This window comes from Artemia franciscana, chromosome 8 (assembly GCF_032884065.1).
Source record: "Artemia franciscana chromosome 8, ASM3288406v1, whole genome shotgun sequence".
NCBI classification, from domain to species: domain Eukaryota; kingdom Metazoa; phylum Arthropoda; class Branchiopoda; order Anostraca; family Artemiidae; genus Artemia; species Artemia franciscana.
Window position 1 is genome coordinate 31,999,152 of NC_088870.1, and position 21,967 is coordinate 32,021,118.

The following is a 21,967-nucleotide window of genomic DNA, read 5'->3' on the forward strand; positions in this document are numbered from 1 at the left end:
GCCTAATGTTTCCCAGATTTAGGAAAACAACAGAGTCTTGTTTGTAAAAGACTGAAATTGATTGACATAAGAGTATCAACTATCATGAGTGGATTATTGGGGATAAACTGCGTCTGATTTTTCTTCGAAGTTCCGTGTATTTCCTGATGATAAATCTTTGAGAGTGGCTATTCACCTTGTTTATATTGAAATGATTTAACCGTAAGTCAAGGCTTAGACAAATAGAAACGATTAAGATCCAGTTTGGAGAGGTGCAAAAGAGCTTCTTTGGCCAAGATTCATTGGAACGGGCTGCATATATATCGAAGCCACCAGCTCAAAGTTGCTAAGCAACCTTTTTAACGTAATTTTGAAACTAAAAAAAACAAAAAAAAAAAAAAAAAAAAAAAAAACAAACTTGCACATGCACTAGAAGAGGACTCTAACCCACCAATGCTAGTTTTGAGAAGATTTAAAGGAGAAGGTGTTCTGTACCCAAAGCTTACGAACCAACCAACAACTTCATTTACGCTGAAACCTCTACAAGTATATAGACATATATATATATATATATATATATATATATATATATATATATATATATATATATATATATATATATATATATATATATATATATATATATATATATATATATATATATATATATATATACTAGCTGTTGCGCCACCCCAACACCTACTTGGTGGGGGCACTTCGCGCCCCCCAGGCCCCCCCCCCGCGCGCGTAAGCCGTTACGCGCCATATTAGTTACGCGCCATTGTAGTTGTGTCCCTGTGTCCCCCCTGTGAATATATATATATATATATATATATATATATATATATATATATATATATATATATATATATATATATATATATATACTAGCTGTTGGGTTGACGCTTCGCGCCACCCCAACACCTAGTTGGTGGGGCGCTTCACGCCCCCCCAAGGCCCCCCCAGCGCGTAAGTCGTTACGCGCCATATTAGTTACGCGCCATTGTAGTTGTATCCCTGTGTCCCACCTGTGAATAGATATATATATATATATATATATATATATATATATATATATATATATATATATATATATATATATATATATATATATATATATATATATATATATATATATATATATATATATATATATATATATATATATATATATATATATATATATATATATATATATATATATATATATATATGTTTTTAACTGCGTAAAACATGCGAATATACAACATTCTTCGCTGTCCCATTGTCTGTGCATATAAATAGATTGTCAGGTTTACTGACTCTTGAACATGCAACATATAATTGTCCACGGGAAAAACAATCCGTATTCAGATCTATACCTCATTATTCTAATGATGTGTCCCTGTGTCCCGGTCTTCATTTATATTCCCTGTGTCCCGGTCGTCATTTGTGTCCCGGTATCCCAGTTTGTAATTTCTCTTTGAGTGTCCCAGTCGTGATTTATATTCCCTGTGTCCCGGTCGTCATTTGTGTCCCGGTATCCCAGTTTGTAATTTCTCTTTGAGTGTCCCGGTCGTCATTTATATTCCCTGTGTCCCGGTCGTCATTTGTGTCCCGGTCTGTAATTTCTATTCGAACAATCCCTGTGTCCCGGTCGTCATTTATATATCCACCTGTGCCCACGGCGTCCCCGTTGTACTTGTGTCCCTATGTCCCGGTCGTCATTTATATTGCCTGTGTCCCGGTCGTGATTTGTGTCCGGGTGTCCCACTCTGTAATTTCTCTTTGAGGTTCCCGGTCGTCATTTATATTCCCTGTGTCCCGGTCGTCATTTGTCTCCCGGTGTCCCGGTATGTAATTTCATCAGTATATATATATATATATATATATATATATATATATATATATATATATATATATATATATATATATATATATATATATATATATATATATATATATATATATATATATATATGTTTTTAACTACGTAAAACTTGCGAATATACAACATTCTTCGCTGTCCCATTGTCTGTGCATATAAATAGATTGTCAGGTTTACCGACTCTTGAACATGCAATATATAATTGTCCATGGGAAAAACAATCCGTATTCAGATCTATACCTCATGATTCTAATGATTGCCCTTGAGCTTTGTTGATGCTGATTGCTAATCGAACATTCCCTGTGTCGCCGTCGTCATTTATATATCCCCCTGTGCTCCCCGGCGTCCCCGTTGTAGTTGTGTCCCTGTGTCCGGTCGTCATTTATATTCCATGTGTCCCGGTCGTCATTTGTGTCCCGGTCTGTATATACATTCGTTTTGAATTGGTATATGATGAAATAAATTTTTGTGTTTTTCCCCTTTTTTCTTTTTATTTTTTTTTTGGTTTTTACCTTTTTTTTTAGTTTTTTTTCTTTTTTCTTTTTAGTTTTTTTTTGTGCAGCAGCTTCCTTTTTGGAAGCTTTTTTTGAGCAGCTTCCTCGGCTGTTGCCATTGTAGGTTCGCGCCACCCCAACACCTAGTTGGTGGGGGCGCTTCGCACCCCCTAAGTCCCCCTGCGCGCGTAAGTCATTACGCGCCATTGTAGTTGTGTCCCTGTGTCCCACCTGTGAATATATATATATACATGTATATATATATATATATATATATATATATACATATATATATATATATATATATATATATATATATATATATATATATATATATATATATATATATATATATGTTTTTAACTACGTAAAACTTGCGAATATACAACATTCTTCGCTGTCCCATTGTCTGTGCATATAAATAGATTGTCAGGTTTACCGACTCTTGAACATGCAACATATAATTGTCCATGGAAAAAACAATCCGTATTCAGATCTATACCTCATGATTCTAATGATTGCCCTTGAGCTTTGTTGATGGTGATTGCTAATCGAACATTCCCTGTGTCGCCGTCGCCATTTATATATCCCCCCGTCCCCCCGGCGTCCCCGTTGTAGTTGTGTCCCTGTGTCCCGGTCATCATTTATATTCCCTGTGTCCCGGTCGTCATTTGTGTCCCGGTGTCCCAGTCTGTAATTTCTCTTTGAGTGTCCCGGTCGTCATTTATGTTCCCTGTGTCCCGGTGTCCCGGTCTTCATTTGTGTCCCGGTGTCCCGGTCTGTATATACATTCGTTTTTGAATTGGTCTTTTTTTTAGTTTTTACCTTTTTTTTAGTTTTTTTAGTTATACCTCATGATTCTAATGATTGCCCTTGAGCTTTGTTGATGGTGATTGCTAATCGAACATTCCCTGTGTCTCCGTCGTCATTTATATATCCCCCTGTGCCCTCGGCGTCCCCGTTGTAGTTGTGTCCCTGTGTCCCGGTCGTCATTTATATTCCCTGTGTCCCCGTGTCCCGGTCTGTATATACCTTCGTTTTTGAATTGGTATATGATGAAATAAATTTTTATATTATTCCCCTTTTTTTCTTTTTAGTTTTTTTTTGGTTTTTACCTTTTTTTAGTTTTTTTCTTTTTCTTTTTAGTTTTTTTTTGTGCAGCAGCTTTCTTTTTGGAAGCTTTTTTTAGCAGCTTTTTTTTTAGCAGCTTCCTCGGCTGTTGCCATTGCAGGTTCTTCAGTCATTTTACAATTAAATATTTTTAATTCCACGATCTTCTTACAATAAAAAATTTGTCTTTGAACGATTTTCTTAAATACCTTTAATAACAATGACGACTTCATGACGACTTCAACTAACTTCATGACGACATGACATGATGACATGACGTCACTCGACAGACACACAGACAAACAACTTATCTATATATATATATATATATATATATATATATATATATATATATATATATATATATATATATATATATATATATATATATATATATATATATATCTTCTATATATAAAAATAAGTTGTTTGTTTGCGTGTCTGTCGAGTAACGTCATGTCATCAGTTCGTCATGAAGTTAGTTGTCGTCATGTTGGTTATGATGATGACGTCATTAAAGGTATTTAAAAAAATTGTTCAAAGACAAATTTTTAATTGTAAGAAGATCGTGGACGGAAAAATGTTTAATTGTAAAATGACTGAAGAACCTACAATGGCAACAGCCGAGGAAGCTGCTCAAAGAGTCTATGCCAAAAAACTTGCAGCTGATAGAGAAAGTAAGAAAAGAAAGCGTGCCGAGGAAAAACTACAAAAAAAAACTAAAAAGAAAATACAAAAAAAATAAAAAAGCTAAAAAACTAAAAAAAAACTAAAAAAAGGTAAAAAACTAAAAACTAAAAAAGAAAAAAACTAAAAAAAACTAAACAAAGGTAAAAACTACAAAAAAACTGAAAAGAAAAAAAAACTGAAAAAGAAAAAAAAAGTAAAAAAAGGAAAAAACTGAAAAATAAAGGAGAAAAAGAAAACTAAAAACCGGGACACAGGGAATATAAATGACGACCGGGACACTCAAAGAGAAATTACAGACAGGGACCCTGGGACACAAATAACAACCGGGAGATATAAATGACGACCGGGACACTCAAAGATAAGTTAAAGACCGGGACAACGGGACACAAATGACGACCAGGACACCGGGACACAGGGAATATAGACGACGACTGGGACGCTCAAAGAGAAATTACAGACTGGGACACCGGGACACAAATGACGACCGGGATACTAGAAATATAAATGACGACCGGGACACAGGGACACAACTACAAGGGGGATGCCGGGGGCACAGGGAGATATATAAATGACGACGGGACACAGGGAGTGTTGGATTAGCAATCACCATCAACAAAGCTCAAGGGCAATCATTAGAATAATCAGGTATAGATCTGAATACGGATTGTTTTTCCCATGGACAATTTTATGTTGCATGTTCAAGAGTCGGTAAGCCTGACAATCTATTTATATGCAAAGACAATGGGACATCGAAGAATGTTGTATATTCGCAAGTTTTACGTAGTTAAAAACATATATATATATATATATACTTACGCGCGCGGGGGGGGCTGGGGGGCGTTTGCATATGACGTCATTATAAGTACATAAGGCTTTGTATATGCACAGACAATGGGAAAACCAAGAATGTTGTATATTCGCAAGTTTTACGTAGTTCAAAACACATATATAAATCTATCTATATTCATAGGTGACGTCAGAATTATTTCATCACATACCAATTGAAAAACGAATGTATTCAAGCCGAAGTAGTTCAGTTATATAACTACCTGTGTTGGCGCAGTGGGTTTGACCTTAGCGTGGCAATACGGGACCCAGAGATCGAACCATGCTGCAGGAATGCACTACAGGGCCGACGCAGGGACCTTAGTAATCAAGAAGCGTCGTTAATCCGATACAAATACAAATACAGTAGCTCAGTTGGTAAAGCATTATGTTCCAGGTTCTAGGTCCGAGAGTTTCCAGGTTCGAACCTTGGCTTTAGCATTAATACAAAAGAAGAAAAAAAAACTAAAAAAGATAAAAACTACAAAAAAACTAAAAAGAATATACTAAAAAAAACTAAAAAATCTAAAAAACTAAAAAAAAACTAAAAAAGGGTAAAAAACTAAAAACTAAAAAAGTAAAAAAAACTAAAAAAAACTAAAAAAAGGTAAAAACTACAAAAAAACTAAAAAGAAAAAAACAAAAAACTAATAAAAAACTAAAAACTGAAAAACAAAAAAAAAAACAAAAAAGGAATATAAACTGACAAATAAAGGAGAAAAATAAAACTAAAAAAAATAAAATAAAAATAAAAAAAAAACTAAAAAAGGTAAATGTATTCAAGGCGAAGTAGCTGAGTTGGTAAAGCGTTATGTTCCAGGTTCTAGGTCCGAGGGGTTCCTGGTTCGAACCTTGGCTTTAGCATTAATACAAAAGAAGAAGAAAAAACTAAAAAAGAGAAAAAACTAAAAAAACAGGTAAAAACTACTAAAATAAATAAAAAAGCTAAAAAACTAAAAAAAACTAAAAAAAGGTAAAAACCTAAAAACTAAAAAAGAAAAAATAAAAAAAACTAAAAAAGGGTAAAAACAGCAAAAAAAATAGAAAGAAAAAAAAACTAAAAACTAATAAAAAAACTAACAAATAAAGGAGAAAAAGAAAACTTAAAAAAAAATAAAAATAAAAAAAAACAAAAAAGGTAAAAAACTACAAAAAAACTAAAAAGAAAAAAGAAAAAAAAACTAAAAAGCTAAAAAAATAGGTAAAAACCAAAAAAAAAAAACAAACTAAAAACAAAAAAGTTATTTCATCATATACCAATTCAAAAACAAATGTATATACAGACCGGGACACAGGGAATATAAATGACGACCGGGACACTCAAAGAGAAATTACAGACTGGGACACCGGGACACAAATGACGACTGGGACGTGTGTGTCGACTGACGTCATGTTTGTGTGTCGACTGACGTCATGTTTGTCGACTATAAATGACGACTGGGACACAGGGACACAACTACAACGGGGGCGCCGGGGGGCACAGGGGGATATATAAATGACGATGGGGACACAGAGAATGTTTGATTAGCAATCATCATCAACAGAGCTCAAGGGCAGTCATTAGAATAATGAGGTATAGATCTGAATACGGATTGTTTTTCCCATGGACAATTATATGTTGCATGTTCAAGAGTCGGTAAACCTGACAATCTATTTATATGTACAGACAATGGGACAGCGAAGAATATTGTATATTCGCAGGTTTTACGTAGTTAAAAACATAAATATATATATCTATCTATATTCACAGGTGGGACACAGGGACACAACTACAATGGCGCGTAACTAATATGGCGCATAACGACTTACGCCTGCGGGGGCTTGGGGGGGTTGCGCGAAGCACCCCCACCAACTAGGTGTTGGGGTGGCGCGAAGCGCCACCCCAACAGCTAGTATATATATATATATATATATATATATATATATATATATATATATATATATATATATATATATATATATATATATATATATATATATATATATATATATATATATATATATATATAAAGAACTCATTTGTGCAAAAAAAACTTGTCTTTGACTAAGATTGAATAAAAAGAAAAAGATGTTTTTCTAACAGAAAGTAAGGAGCGACATTAAAAGTCAAAACGAAAAGAAATTACTACGTATATGAGGGACAATTCAGTTCCGGAGGAAATCGAACCTGGAAAATTAGCCTTAACATCTCCAAGCGTAAAATTAATTTGGCAAAGAGAAAGTAAGAGTATTGAGGGTGTTACATAATGACGGCGCACATGCGGGTGTTACATAAAGGATTTTACGTAATGACGAAGCCCACGTGGGATGTTACATAATACTTTGAGATGTCATTTTTTCAAAGCGTTTAATAATTTTTTCTCAGGGAACCTTTACAACCCAAAGATGTTTCACCGAATGAGGATTCAAAATAGATTTCCCCTCAATAAAATGGAGCGCTAGACAGCTGGGCCAAGAAACCATTTCTAAGATAACTATTCGGAGAATACTCTCTAACGAAAACGTCTCGATGAAGCTATGGATTACATGTTCCCTATGACTGCAATAAATGACATGTATGGGAGAAAATCGATTACTAGAAATTGGTTACATTGATATGCACCTGCTTGTTAAAGTGTTATTAATTTTAAATGTGACCTAGACATATTAAGTTAGCTATTGAATCAGTAAGATATTACATAGCATTGGCTAAAGATATTTCATTGCATAAATGACTACGCATTGAAGATTCATCCCGGAACAAGAAATCTGAAGAATGAAGGCATTTTTTTGTACATTCAAGTTGTATTGATAAAAACAAAATTACAAGCATTATTAAAACACTTTGTTCTTAGAACACTGAAATCAATATTATACAGGTAGGACGGATATATTTTCAACTAGAAAATCGCTCAATCGAGGATTATCAACATAATTGCTGAGAAATTCACAATAAGAATATCAACAACATCAAAAATATATTACTGCATGAACACCATTACTTTTAACCAATAAATCTAGATCCTTTAAGAGGAGGGGGCGACTTATTAGAGTTAAATTCAAGGGGGACACAGGACATGTGGCTTAATTCTATAATTAGTTCATTTTTTCTTGGTATTACTTTCTGGCGATTCCCAGCCTGTGACTGTCAATGACTACCAAACGGCAACCTCTGGCAACCATTATCACCGATATGGCATTTTCGGACACTTTCCTCCAAGAATATCCGTTTACACAAGAATCGATGCTTTAAACTCAATGAAAATCTCCGATAACGTTTCTTCTGATAACCCCTGGCAATCGAGGCCAACGTGGCACAATTTAGAAGCCCGACGATACCTTCTGGCGAACATTATCATACCCAAAAGGTTTTTAAGCCTTTTTTCCACAAAAACAACGTAACAAAAAACACACACATACTCGCATACTTTTATAGTGTTCGCATACTTGTAGAAACACTTCCGTATATCTCAAATATCTGAAACTGTAAGAAGAGACCAAAATGGTGCAAGGGCGAGTAGATGCGGAACAGCAAATGCATTATAAACGCTAGCTAAGATACGGCAGTTAATTTTAAACTTTAACGAAACAAGTAAACCGTACGCATTCCAAGATTTTCTGGCAAAAGAAATCTTTCAAAAGTTAACGCGTGGCGTGATGATTTGACCCAATTGGTACACCAAGATACGTTAGTGTATCTTGTGCTTTAATAAAATGTTCACCTAACCGAACATTTGTCGGGCAATCTGAGCGGTGATTGAACATCAGGAACTCAATCTTGCTCTCATTTAATCGAATCTAGATACGTTTATACTCCCTATCGATAATCCAAAAATTTTCCTCGATTTCAAAGGCTGTTCTACTAATACCAAGGATGCCATCAGCATAGTTAGCTAGCGAAACATTAATAACTTTAAATATACATGTGGTCAGAATATTCTGTTGTGGCTCAATGACAGTATTATCAAAGAGGGTCGGAGAAGTACACACACACACACACACATATATATATATATATATATATATATATATATATATATGCCTACTCCCCGCCCCCACTCTCTAAACCAAATCTTGAATTATTAGTCTGGGTTCTCTAAAAACAGCTGCTAAAGAACATTGGATGTAATAAAAAGTATTTTTCACAATATTTCGGAAATGGAAGAGCTTATTCATGTGCATTTACTTTTAAGAATGTAATTTTAAGTTCAAACGTTTTAAAAGGGAAAAACTTGTTCATTTTTATTAAATAAAATATATAAAATGAACTATCTCAGGCTAGTTTCCCATAGAATACTAATATGAATAGAACGTAAAACGCTGGTGAAGAACTGTCACATTTATATATGTTATGACTGAAGTCATAACACAGAAAAGAAATCCTTCCGCATAATATGAACCACAAAACATGACTAAATAAATTGTTTATGTTTCCATATTTTACAGCCCATTCATGAACCAAATTTAGTTGTCAAAGAGCAAAAAAAAAAAAAAAAAAATCCAGCGATTGTTCTGATGTCCCAAAACCGTTCTTCGTAACCCCTGCTTCACACATAAGCAACTTTTTGAAACGCAAAACTCGCAAACGAAAATCGCACTTTGTAACGTCGTAACGAAAATCGCAAAAAAAGCTAAACACAGAAACGATTCATTTCCGCAGTTGAAACACCAAAACTATTATGAGATTTAACAAAAGCATAAGGTCTTGGAATAGGTTAAGTCAAGTTCTAGAGGCCAAGAGAAATATTCAAAAGGCTGGCCTATATTAACCTAAGTTAGCTGTGCCTAATTAGTAATACTATAATTATCTGCTACGTATACTTCCCTAGAAATGTCCTTCAACGCCTTGAGGATTAAATATTTCTTTGAATAACCCCCATGTCATGTGTCATATATTAATAGAGGACTTCCGATGAACATGATTACTTTCGCAATTATTTGCAATGCATGGTTCAAAAACACTTTCAATTCTAAATAACGCATGCGTTTTTCAATGGCTCAGTAAAAATATTTCAACGCAGCCACTGAACTGTTATTACGCATAGACCTGTAGCAAATATAATAATAATAGATGGTAATAAGCTTACCTAAGCTATGGATGTCAGGTGATTGATTTTTCTAACGATAATTTCGACAGGACCTGTGCCTGTCATCATCAGGTTAAATTCAAATTTCAATTTAACCTGATGATGACAGGCACAGGTCCTGTCAAAATTATCGTTAGAAAAATCAATCACCCGACATCCGTAGCTTAGGTATGCTTATTATCATCTATTTTTATTATGTATAAAAGTCAGGTTGGCCTCAGAGAATATATTACTGAAGCAAATACTTGACGGGTGACGCAAAAACGGCCGCTTTTGCACGAAAACGCAGTAATCTGAACCAAGGATATTCCACTTAATCAATGGCCTAGTCGGTGTAACTAGCGACTGCCACAACCGTAGCTATTGCTGAAGAAAAAAAAAATCTCATCATCCTCATTCCTTAACCAAAAGCATACCCCATAGCTGTTTTGAACTCTGACATCCCCAGAAACCATTCCACTCTGTCCTACTCTGCATTCCATATTTTATACACTTTGTTGACATATAAGCATAAGAACGAAGCAATGTCAAAAAAAAAAAAAAAAAAAAAAACAACATTGGAATTTCAGAATCTAATGTACTGTGCAAAATCTTACCTGGATGTGTTCCCAACTGAGGGCACTTAAGAATAATCGAGGCATCTACTGAAACGTAATCTGTCAAAATTTTCCATTCACAGGGTCTAAGAACTTGCAAGGGTCTAGAAATATATACATTAATCTACACGAGTCCTTAAATTGTATGCCAAACAATGTAAACCCTTTCACATATAAATAGAAATTTCGAAGTAAAGTTGTTAAAACTTGACATTAAGCTGCAAGACTAATGCAATCAATAACTATATTTACACTGCCTGACCAACGTGAAGTGTTCCAGCAATTTTTAGTCGGCTTCAGCGACAAACGTATTGCAGGAGCAACACTTCATTTTTTATTCGAGTAAGCGTTGCAGCTATCAGGCCCTTGAAACTTTAAAAGATAATATGTCTCAAGAATTATTTCGAAGAAAAAAAAAGTGAAGTTCTATTATTATATTCGGAGACAGCAAGCCCATAAGATTCTTTCTTCTCTTTTGACCCAAGGGTCAAAAATCGATGTTGGTCTTAAAACTGGTGATGGTCTACTTCACGCGAGACAGCCGAGGAGTTTCATTTACTCCAATTTCGAAACTATATTAGGCCATCATATCGGATAGCCTTCAAATATTTTCTTTTTGGAAATCCCTATGTCTCATTCTATACCTGGTTTACAAGGATAACATTTTTTTAGTTAGTTGCACTTGAAAGGGGCTTTCTGATCCTGCTCATTTTCCCCTCTTTTGATGACGAGTCGTCTTCAAGATCCCCGCAGAGTAGTTATGATTTTTTATGCCTATAGTTGAATCTGCCATACGGTTGGGAATCTAGATTACAAAATAATTTAAGATCATTTCGTTCAAGTACGGTTTCTAATGCTATGTTGAAGGTCCAGCCTGGTTATTCAAAAGTCATTTTTAACAGGAATAACCATAGGAAGCTCGCAAAATTGTACTTGTCCTACTGTGATCACTCTTTGTTTCGATTATCTAGTCTGTTTAATATTTTCCTCAAAAAAGATACTCGAGGTCTTCGTTCATGTTTTTACTATAGGTGCTACCGTTGAATGAAAACTGAAAATTACATAGAATATGGCTGTCCGAGTCTGCGTTGTCTAATTTTGAGCCATTTCACGATGTTATCTCGTGTTTTTTATATAGCTAATTGTTTCTTTTTAATTTCAGCTCCTATTTTTCTTGTTTATTCACTCTCTTGTTATCTCTCATGGTTAGTTAAGAATAACTTATTATTTTTAGATCGCATCAAATCATACTTGCATGGACACAGAATTGAACTTTATGCTTAAGGCCATCAGCCACACCGGATTCGCTGGACGGTATTAGTTTCCCCCAGGGATCAGTATTGGGCCATTACTATTTTCAATATGTATTAGTCATTTCTAAATTCGTCTTGTCTGTAATGAAAGTTCTGAAGTTCGCTTTACAGATGACAAAGTGCTATCTATGGAAGCTCAAACACTCATTTTTTATTGAGGGTCTAAAGATGGTAACACAACATCTAAATCAATGGCTTTCCCAGAACTATAAAGTTCTAAATTTTTCCAAAACAGAATTTATAGCGTTTGGTATATCTAAGCATTGAGTTAATAACATTTACTGATGAACTGGTCATCTATACGTATTTGAGGGCAAGAAAGATTCGATTCTGTGTGTATAACCGAAGTATTGTCAAAATCAATACTTCGCTAATAATTGAAAAAAACATTTCATTGCGTCCCACTATTTTCTAAATGAGTTGTGTAGACGAACTTCCATACTCTGAAATGTATCGATAAATAATAACTAGTTGAACCAGTTGGCTGTGTGTTATTCCAGCCAAAAAAGCTGATTGTGTGTTACAGTTCCTGCTTACAACTTATTCTTTATAATGCAGAAAAAAACAGCAATAAAACTTTGAAACCTGATAGGCCTTGGGCTATACGGGTCAACAGTGTACAATTTTGTGACCAACAGATGATTGACAGTAGGAGCCTCGTATCAAATTACAAGTGAAGCTGAACACAACCGTGGAAGGTAAGTGGCACTCAGAAGTGGTGTAATCTATCCTCTCTTTCCTCTTGCCCCATAAGTTCCAAACGAAACGGAGCACTTACCTACAAAGGTCAGAGAAGGTGATAGGGCTCTGAAAATCTTCCTGATTTCCAAATGGCTTAAGGTGTTTGTCCAATAGATTACATGTCGATCAGTAACAAAAATTAAATCCTACCTGCGTTTCTGCTGAAAAGTTGTGGGGGTTGGAAGGCCCACAAGCCCACTTTCAATCCTTCATGATTCAGATTGAAACATTTTGTATAATTTTACCTCAAACAAGAATTAACATGCATACTTTTCTGAAAAAACAAGTTAATAAGACAGTTGACAGTACAGGACAGGGGATTGAGGACCTGTGGCGAGCCCGTTTTGAGCCTCAAATCATACAGATTGAAAACTGTTTGCATGTTATTCATTTTGAAAAGGAGTAAAATGTCCAGCTTTCTACAAAGAATAGAGGTGGGGGAAGTTGGTAGATGTTTTAGAGACCATGGGTACTTTGGTCCTCTTGTCATGCATGTTGAAAGTAACCACATGATACTGGTTCAAATGAGGTGCAACATGACAACATTGTGCAAAAAAGCTGCTGGCAGTGTTGGTGGGGCGTCTGGCCAGCTTTGATTCTCCAATAATACCATGTGGAAGCCTTTGCGTGATTACGGTTAGAATAACTGACTTCCAACAGCTATTAATTAATAACGAAATATAAAGCGCGTTTTTTTCTTCAAAAATAAAAAAAACAAAGAAAATACAGAAACAGCAGGAATTTTTTATAGAATTGGTAAGGGAAGGGGAAAGAGAGGCCACGGGCGTACTCTGGTCCACCATGCACAGATACTGAAAATCTTTGCATGATTTCGGTTCAAGGATCATGAAGCATGCCAAGGTTTCCGATAAAAATCTAGTAATTTTAGGGGCGGAGATCTTTTGAAGTCCCTTGTCCACTTTGATTCTACAACCATAGAGATTAAATCCCTAGATTATTCTTGTTCGAGCAAACTGCAGCATACATATTTTTCTGAAAAAAATGACTGTTGGAGGGTTAGGGACAGGGGCTGTAGGAGCGGCCATATTATACCTCTATTAGCATACGTTTAAAATTCTGTAGTGATTCAGCTTCAAAAATGGCAAAAATACTAAGCTTTCGGCTAAAACGTTTACAGGGAAGGAGAGGATGACGAAAGAGTCACCACTTTGTCCCTTCTGCTTATTTTGGCAACGAACAAAACTAATTGTTTACTGGATAAGGACTTATCTGACTTGTGTAGAACCATTATCGAATTATTTTCTTTCCAATGTGCACCCCAGCAATGAGGCTGTCAACCCCACCAAATTTTCCAAATTTGTAAGAAACGAGTTTGTAAGAAACTCAGGTCATATAATACACTTTGATCAGTCCTTCCAGGGTTATCAATCAGTTGTGGAGAATCTAAGATCAAAGCTTTCTTTTTCTTGACGTGGACTAACTTTCTAGTATCACTACTAAGGTTGAAGCAAAGGATAAGCTCCCATTTCTTTCTCAATGAGATAACTGTTACAGTTAAAGAGGATTATGAGACGTTTTCCTCTACCTCCAATCCAAAAGCAGAAAATAAAATAACAAACAACCAAAATCAATCAAATTTAATTTCGAAACAGATGCTTGCTTGCCTGCCTGCTTGAACGGAACTTATCTATCGAAAGCACAAACATGGCTCAAAAAAACACAAACTTAGTGGATAACATAGACAACAAAACTCAACTTCAGCTCGCTCACTGTAGGCGCTGAATAAAATAAAAACAATAAACATTAATTTTGGCCCCATGCAAAATCATGCCCAGCTTCCCAAAATGTAATGTCATATTTATCAACCGGCTCAGCTAAAGATCTACACATTTCACAAAATCCGCAGAAAATTGGCCGCTTACCAGTGCCCAAAGTTAGCTAAAATCGGCAATATAGGAAAAAAGAAAAGAAAAAGCAAATGAAAACAAAGGAAAAAATTAAAACATTGCTGCCGCAACACAAAATATTCTAAAAATTAAACATACATAATTAAATTAATACATAAATATCTCTACATCTATAAAGTGAAATGAGTAATTAGTTGATTTATGTTTGAAGAGGTCAACAGCAAAATAACTTGAAATTGTTTACTTTGGGTAGTTCTGCTCCTCTGGAAAATGTGTCTTAAGTAGCTTGAAACACTGCGGCTACCATGTCAAGCATTTTATAATGATGGTAGAAAAAATATTTGCAAAGACTGGCATTAAAGTGACGAGTACATAGGGTAGAGATTCACTCTGATTAGACCTCGTCACAAACAGTATGAGAATAATAATGCCTGTCTATTTCCAAAGAGTGTAATCTGTCTCAGACAGGTATATAAAAACTATTAAGAAAAACAGAATGCTAGCAATTTTCAGAAAAGAGAAAAGATGTTATTTTTCGATTTTTGTCTTCAATTATGCACAGTGCTTGATTACATCTGTTCAGTACAGACAATTTCCCTTATTAGTATAAAAACTCTACAACGAAATGCAAATTTTTGTTCGTTTTCTTATGTCCAAAAAGACATGAATTATTATGAATAAAATAAATGACGAGATCGCATGTTTTTCAAAAGATCGCAATTCCAAATCTAAAAGTGAAATTGAGATTGATCTTTGAAACAGTTTGAGCAAATTGCCGACAAATTATAAAAAAAATTTAGTGAAAGAAAATGATGCACAGAGTTAATTTTTATTGGCAAATCTTGCAAATTGAATGTTGCAAATTGCAAATTGATGTTTGCAAATTGAATTCAGTTATGGAGATAGCATCCAATCGCTGAGATTAAAACGCTGATGGTCTTCTTACCACGAGTAACTTTTAGATATACGAAGATTTACAACCGCTAACTGACCTCGTACAAATATTAAATAAAAATAAAATAAAAAGAGTCCCTTTTTTATAATCAAAGAAAACACGGAAACAGAAGAGATTGTTATTGGCTAACCACAAACAAATTTTTTCTGATCACGGCTAAGTATCCAACGAGACATCAGCGAATCTGCCTTCTGAGGGCTTCCCAACAATTTTGGTTGGCATTTGATTTTCTAGCAAATGTGCATATGACAAGAATTACACGAACACTTTACTCTTCCTCCCCCTCCCAGAGCGAACCGAGACTAGACTCTAGAAACGCATCAAAATGGTGCGAATAGTTACTTCTAACTAAGTTTGGTTGAGACCCAACATCCCCCATTGGCAAAATACGATGTTGCTTTAATTTAGATAGGAGGCATAACTGGGACGTTTACTCTTATTTCCAACGAGTTTCGTTAAGATTCCTTCAAGTAAATGTCCAAATGACAAGAAATGACGCACCCCTCACACTGCCTAGGTTGGCTCGGTCCAAATTTCCAAAAGGCATGTAAGACATTAAGCCTTACTTTCTACAAAGTTTGATTATGATTTGGCAACTCGTTCTTATATATGCAACGGTAACAAGAATTTAGAAGCCCCCTCCACCACCGAAGTCAAAATGGAAAAACTAGTACCTTAATCTGATTCCGACAAATTTTGCTGACATTTAATAACCTCTTCCTCTAGATACACCGATTGCGATATTTTAGAGTCCACTCTGAAATAAAGGCCGGATGCCGTTCTAATCACCAAAAAGAATAGTAACTACACTAGCTTTTTTTTTCCCAAAGAGTTATGAAATATGTAATTTACAAGCTCAAACATGATTGAATACTAACTTTGGAGAACCTCAAACACCATTAGTGAAAAAGTGTGTTTTAGTTTAGGTTTCAGGACATTTATAATGTGATTTAAATTAACATTAAGCCATTTAAGACCCTTACCTAAAATATCCATGATAGGTAATGAACCAAAAGAAGTACAAAAAGAAGTAAAATATGTAATCTTGGGAGGGGACGGGTGGTAGGCAGATCAGGTGCAGAGGCCCCGCTTTTGAGCCTTCATTCATGTAGAATGAAAACCCTTACGCAAATCTGATTTCAACAAGGTGTGGCATACCCACTATTTGTGAAGTATGTATCTGACGTGCTTGATTTTGGAGGCCAATATTGCAATATTAATCTCTGAATTTTAATCAGGAAGGCAAGAAGTTCTTGAAAAAAAAAAAAAAAAAAAATTGAAATATGTAACTGTTATGTTCGGAAAAATTGAGGACATCTACAATCTCAATCTTGGAGACTTTCAATAATCAAGACTGAATACGAAATGACACTTCATAAAATAATCTTTTAATGACCATAAGTCAAAAGATGTATCTCATTTCTAGATGTGTAAAGTTGGTCTAGAGAGGGGGGGTTAAAGAAGGTCCCTTAAATCATACACTGGAATACCCTAGAATGACTCTGATCTGAAAAAGGTGCGAGAACCCTACCATTTATCAAATATGTACTTAATGTCTTTTGATTTTGCCAAACTGCCAAACTTCGATCTCAAGGATTTTCAATGATTGAATCATTTAGGGCCATCCCCACCTAATACCCGAATGATTGGGAACTCAATAGGCAAAACAATATGGTGAATTTGCAAATATGGATGTATATTTCAATTTGGCGTTGTGAGCAGTCAGAGGCCCATGGGCCAATGGACTTTACTTTCGTTCCTTTAATCATTAAATTAAAAAAAAAAGTTTTTTCAACTGATAATAAGATAAAACACTGAATTTTACACTCCCTATCGGTGATACTGGTTTCCGTTTCATGGCCCTTTAGCCAGAAAGTGCATTGGGCGGGGGCAGCCATCTTGTGCTCTCGACCACCCTTCCAGTTTACCTTCCTCAGATTTCTCCAGGTACCCATGACGAAAAATTATTCTTTAAGATATCAAAGGTTCTCAAAGAATCTAGAATTTTCCACAGACACAGTCCAAAGCGGTGGTATGTTTCGTTTTTAAGCACACAACTGTGTAGTCTTTAGTTTTCTTATCACATACATTTTGAAAAGTTATGAAAAGACTTGTTTTTTACATAGAAATAAAGAGCGATAATAAGGCTTAACGCAAAAACGCTTCACCTTAAATACAAGGGAACTACTGCCATTATTAGCCGCTACTATCTTTAAGCAAAAGTTTTGACATGCAGATACCCTGTAAGAGTATAACAAATACATTCGGTTTGTTTACTCCGAGTGCATCCAGTGGCTTGCATCCGACTTGGTGTTTCTTCACATTTTTGTCGGGAGGTGATTCTTTCCTATCAGGGGTGATTCCGGTTCGAGGACGACGCAACTTGCCTGCCTTAGTGCTGACAAAAAGTTGTTTGTAGGGGGCTGGGTGGGATGGAATTACAGAGCATCTGGTTAATTTATTCCTATGCCTTCAACTTTGGTGTTTTTTCTCATATTTTTGTCGGAAAGCGTTTCTTTTATGCCAGGCATGATTCCGGTTCAAGTGCAGTGCAACATGCCTGCCTTAGTACTAACTAGAAAGTTGTTTTGTAGGAGGTGGGTGGGATGGCACTGCATAGCATATCGCTAGTTTATTCCTTTGCCTTTAATTATGGTGATTCTTCTTAGTTTTTGTCAGGAATTTTTTCTTTTCTGTCTTACTACAGACATCAATAATTGAACCTCGAAAACTGTTCTCTAAGACAACATCAGTTTTGTAATACTACTACTACTACTAACAACTCGCTACAGCACCAAGTCACCTGACACCAACACAGCTACGTACGCTCCTCCTCTATCCCAATCTATCCAAAGAATCACTCACCTGTTTAGCAATAATTTCTGTTACCTCCTGCAATTGGATGCACTCGGTGCAACTGAAAGTCTTTTAGCGACAGAACCAGAGGGTTACAAAAAGAAGCAATCCCTTTTATTCAAAGTAATTTCCGTTCGTTTTAAGGTTTAATATCGCTTAACACTTTTATGAGAACAAACCTGCTTTTTACAAATTTGAGTCCGTAACAGAACACTACTAGCAATGTCCCTAAGGATCGACGACAATATAGCCGTAAATCATCTTTCAAAATAAAAATAATACACTTACGCTTTTGAACTTTTAAAATCAATTGCTTCGGGTAAATAAGAAAGTCCTTGGTGTGCACATAGTAAAGTTCCGTTCATCAAACACAGAGGCTGCTCATTCGTGCTGGGGTCCCTGAAAAAAAGGCTATAAGAATTCGGTAAGATAGCCAGTACACAATTTCAGCCCTTTGAGACGTTGCAGCTTTCCAGATTGTATTAACGCATAAAACATAAAACGCATAAAACGCTAGACAACAAAATAAAATTAGAGACGACTAATTTGAAATACAAAAGGATGATTGATCTTGCATTTTTAGCCAAACCTCCTGAACAAAACAGAAAAATAAAATTTGCCGTCAAGATATAAAGTACAAAATGAGCGAATAAATCAACTCTACCAAGAACGTTATTGGTAAGTGTAGATCTCAATATTATTTAAGAGCGTAATTCACTTTACTGTCATTAAAAGAGCAATACTGGTCCCACAGATGCCTTTCTTCTGACTGAATTAAATAAACGAAATAAATTTTCTTTCAAATGAAAGCAAAGAGTGATACTGAGACTTAAGGGAACACAGATTACCTTATATAGAAGGGTTGCCGTCCCCCGCAATTCCTCTTTAAGCTAGGTTTCACAGTGCTTTTTGAGCGCAATAAATAGGCTACGGTTAGTAAGCAATTGCAGGAGCTTCATTTACCAACTGACTTTCAAAACTTTTGAACTGAGGGTTTTATTATTCTAAGCAAATGCCAACCAGTAAGCATTTCTATCTTTTAGGCATCGTGAAAAATACTCTTTGTGAAAAAGGGAAAAAAATTTAAACTTTAGCACGTCAACAGGAGGGTGTTAAGGGTGATGGTGGTGTACAGTATATATATATATATATATATATATATATATATATATATATATATATATATATATATATATATATATATATATATATATATATATATATATATATATATATATATATATATATATATATATATATATATATATATATATATATATATATATATATATATATATATATATATATATATATATATATATATATATATATATATATATATATATATATATATATATATATATATATATATATATATATATATATATATATATATATATATATATATATATATATATATATATATATATATATATATATATATATATACGTATATATATATATACGTATATATATATATATATATATATATATATATATATATATATATATATATATATATATATATATATATATTTATACATATGTATATATATCTATATATATAAAAATAAGTTGTCTGTCTGTCTGTGGATGGATCAGGTGACGTCACCTGAAAAAACTGGATCAGGTGACGTCAAAACTGAAAAAACTAAAAAAAGGCAAAAACTACAAAAAAAACTAAAAACTAATAAAAAAAATAAAAAAGCTAAAAAACTAAAAAAACTAAAAAAAGGCAAAAACTACAAAAAAAACTAAAAACTAATAAAAAAGCTAAAAAACTAAAAAAACTAAAAAAAAGGCAAAAACTACAAAAAAAACTAAAAACTAATAAAAAAAATAAAAAAGCTAAAAAACTAAAAAAACTAAAAAAACTAAAAAAAGGTAAAAAACTAAAAAAACTAAAAACTAAAAAAAACTAAAAAAAAAGGAAAAAACTGAAAAATAAGCTAAAATAAAGGTAAAAACCAATAAAAAACTAAAAAAAAACTGAAAAAACTAAAAAAAGGCAAAAACTACAAAAAAAAACTAAAAACTAATAAAAAAAGTAAAAAAGCTAAAAAACTAAAAAAACTAAAAAAACTAAAAAAAGGTAAAAAACTAAAAAAAATAAAAAATAAAAAAAAACTAAAAAAAAGGAAAAAACTGAAAAATAAGCTAAAATAAAGGTAAAAACCAATAAAAAACTAAAAAGAAAAAAAGGAAAAAACTAAAAAAAATTTTCATCAGGTAAAAACTAAAAGAACTAAAAAAGAAAAAAATAAATGACGACACTCAAAGAGAAAGCGACCAGGACAAAAGGAATGTTCGATTAGCAATCAACAAAGCACCGGGACACAGGGAGTATAAATGACGACCAGGACATAAGTAAAAAAAAAAAACTATCTATATATATAAAAATAAGTTGTCTGTGGATCTGTGGATCGATATAGAGAGAGAGAGAGAGAGAGAAATCACCAATGCAACAGCACAAACACATAAAAAAAGACAGAAGGAGAAAAGGAAGACTGTTTTCCTACATTAGTGATTAATATAGATCAGAACTTGAATGAGGCCTTAACTCTACTCATCCATACAATCATACAATCAATAATCCATGGACATGCAGTCGTGTCGTCAGTAAGTATAAGTCGTTATTTACCAAACAGTAAAAAAACAAAACAAACAAAGACAAATAATTCAGAGGCAACAACCCAACACAAGTGCTCATCAGGAGAATACACACTTGCCTATAGGGTTTCGAGACTTTAAATTCTCTACCCAGGCAAGTGGCGTGCCTACCATAAATTCCCTATGATATCCCCGTGTTAGGTATGCCCCCCAATATATGCCTATGAAAAAACAACCAAATGTAGAACAACCAAGTAATACCAGAACAAGCTTATCCTGCCTTAGTTCTGGCTCATGTATTTAAGTCATGTATTTAAGTTACGAATTCACAATCTATATTAAAACTCAAAATCCCCTGAAGTACCCCTTGCTGAACATTTGAAAATATACTTAAAACCGCGATTTTCGGGCCATAGGAAGCCCCTACCCTTTAAAAGAGTCCACTAGCCTTCATCCTGATGCCTGATGCGCTGCCAAGCGACACTCACTGGTTCATTTGATATGGGCTGTATGTATGTTAGAGGAAGGCTTATAAGAGGACGGCATGGCTTATAAGACTGGGAGGCTACATAAACCTTTTCAATACATAAACCTTTTAAAACTTTTTTCAATAGTTAAAAAAAATATTATGCGATAACAATTCGGCATTACTGGGGCCAAAAATAGTGTTTTGCGGGACAACATTCCAGAAATCGGCATTTTGATGTGGCGTGATCTCTTTGGTTAATGCTTCAAGGAATCATAATTATTTCTAAAACAGTGCACCCATTATAAGATTTATCAGAGGGAGGGAATCTCAAAAATCAAAATGGATTTCAGGGTCTTCATTTACCTGTATTCCAGGAGAGTTCCTTAAACAAATCTTTGGTATAGAGGATGTCACCCCAAACCCTTCTCTTTTGTCTCCCATGTTACAGACTTGGAGCAAAAATATTCTTCAGATCAACAGAATTTAGGAGCAAGTTCTCCTCCACTCCTTCAATATGCATTATAAAGA

The 21,967-nt window shown here is 34.4% G+C and overlaps 1 protein-coding gene across 1 annotated transcript in view; it reads right to left on the reverse strand.

Annotated features, from left to right (window-relative positions):
- LOC136030303 (ubiquitin carboxyl-terminal hydrolase 48-like) overlaps nucleotides 1–21,967 on the reverse strand; it is a 250,597-nt gene that overhangs the window by 80,949 nt on the left and 147,681 nt on the right. Inside the window, exons 16-17 of the mRNA XM_065709189.1 lie at nucleotides 18,649–18,759; nucleotides 10,628–10,731 (exon numbers count right to left, since the gene is read on the reverse strand). Of these exons, the coding sequence (XP_065565261.1) occupies nucleotides 10,628–10,731; nucleotides 18,649–18,759 (215 nt within the window). The remainder of the gene's footprint in view (nucleotides 1–10,627; nucleotides 10,732–18,648; nucleotides 18,760–21,967) is intronic.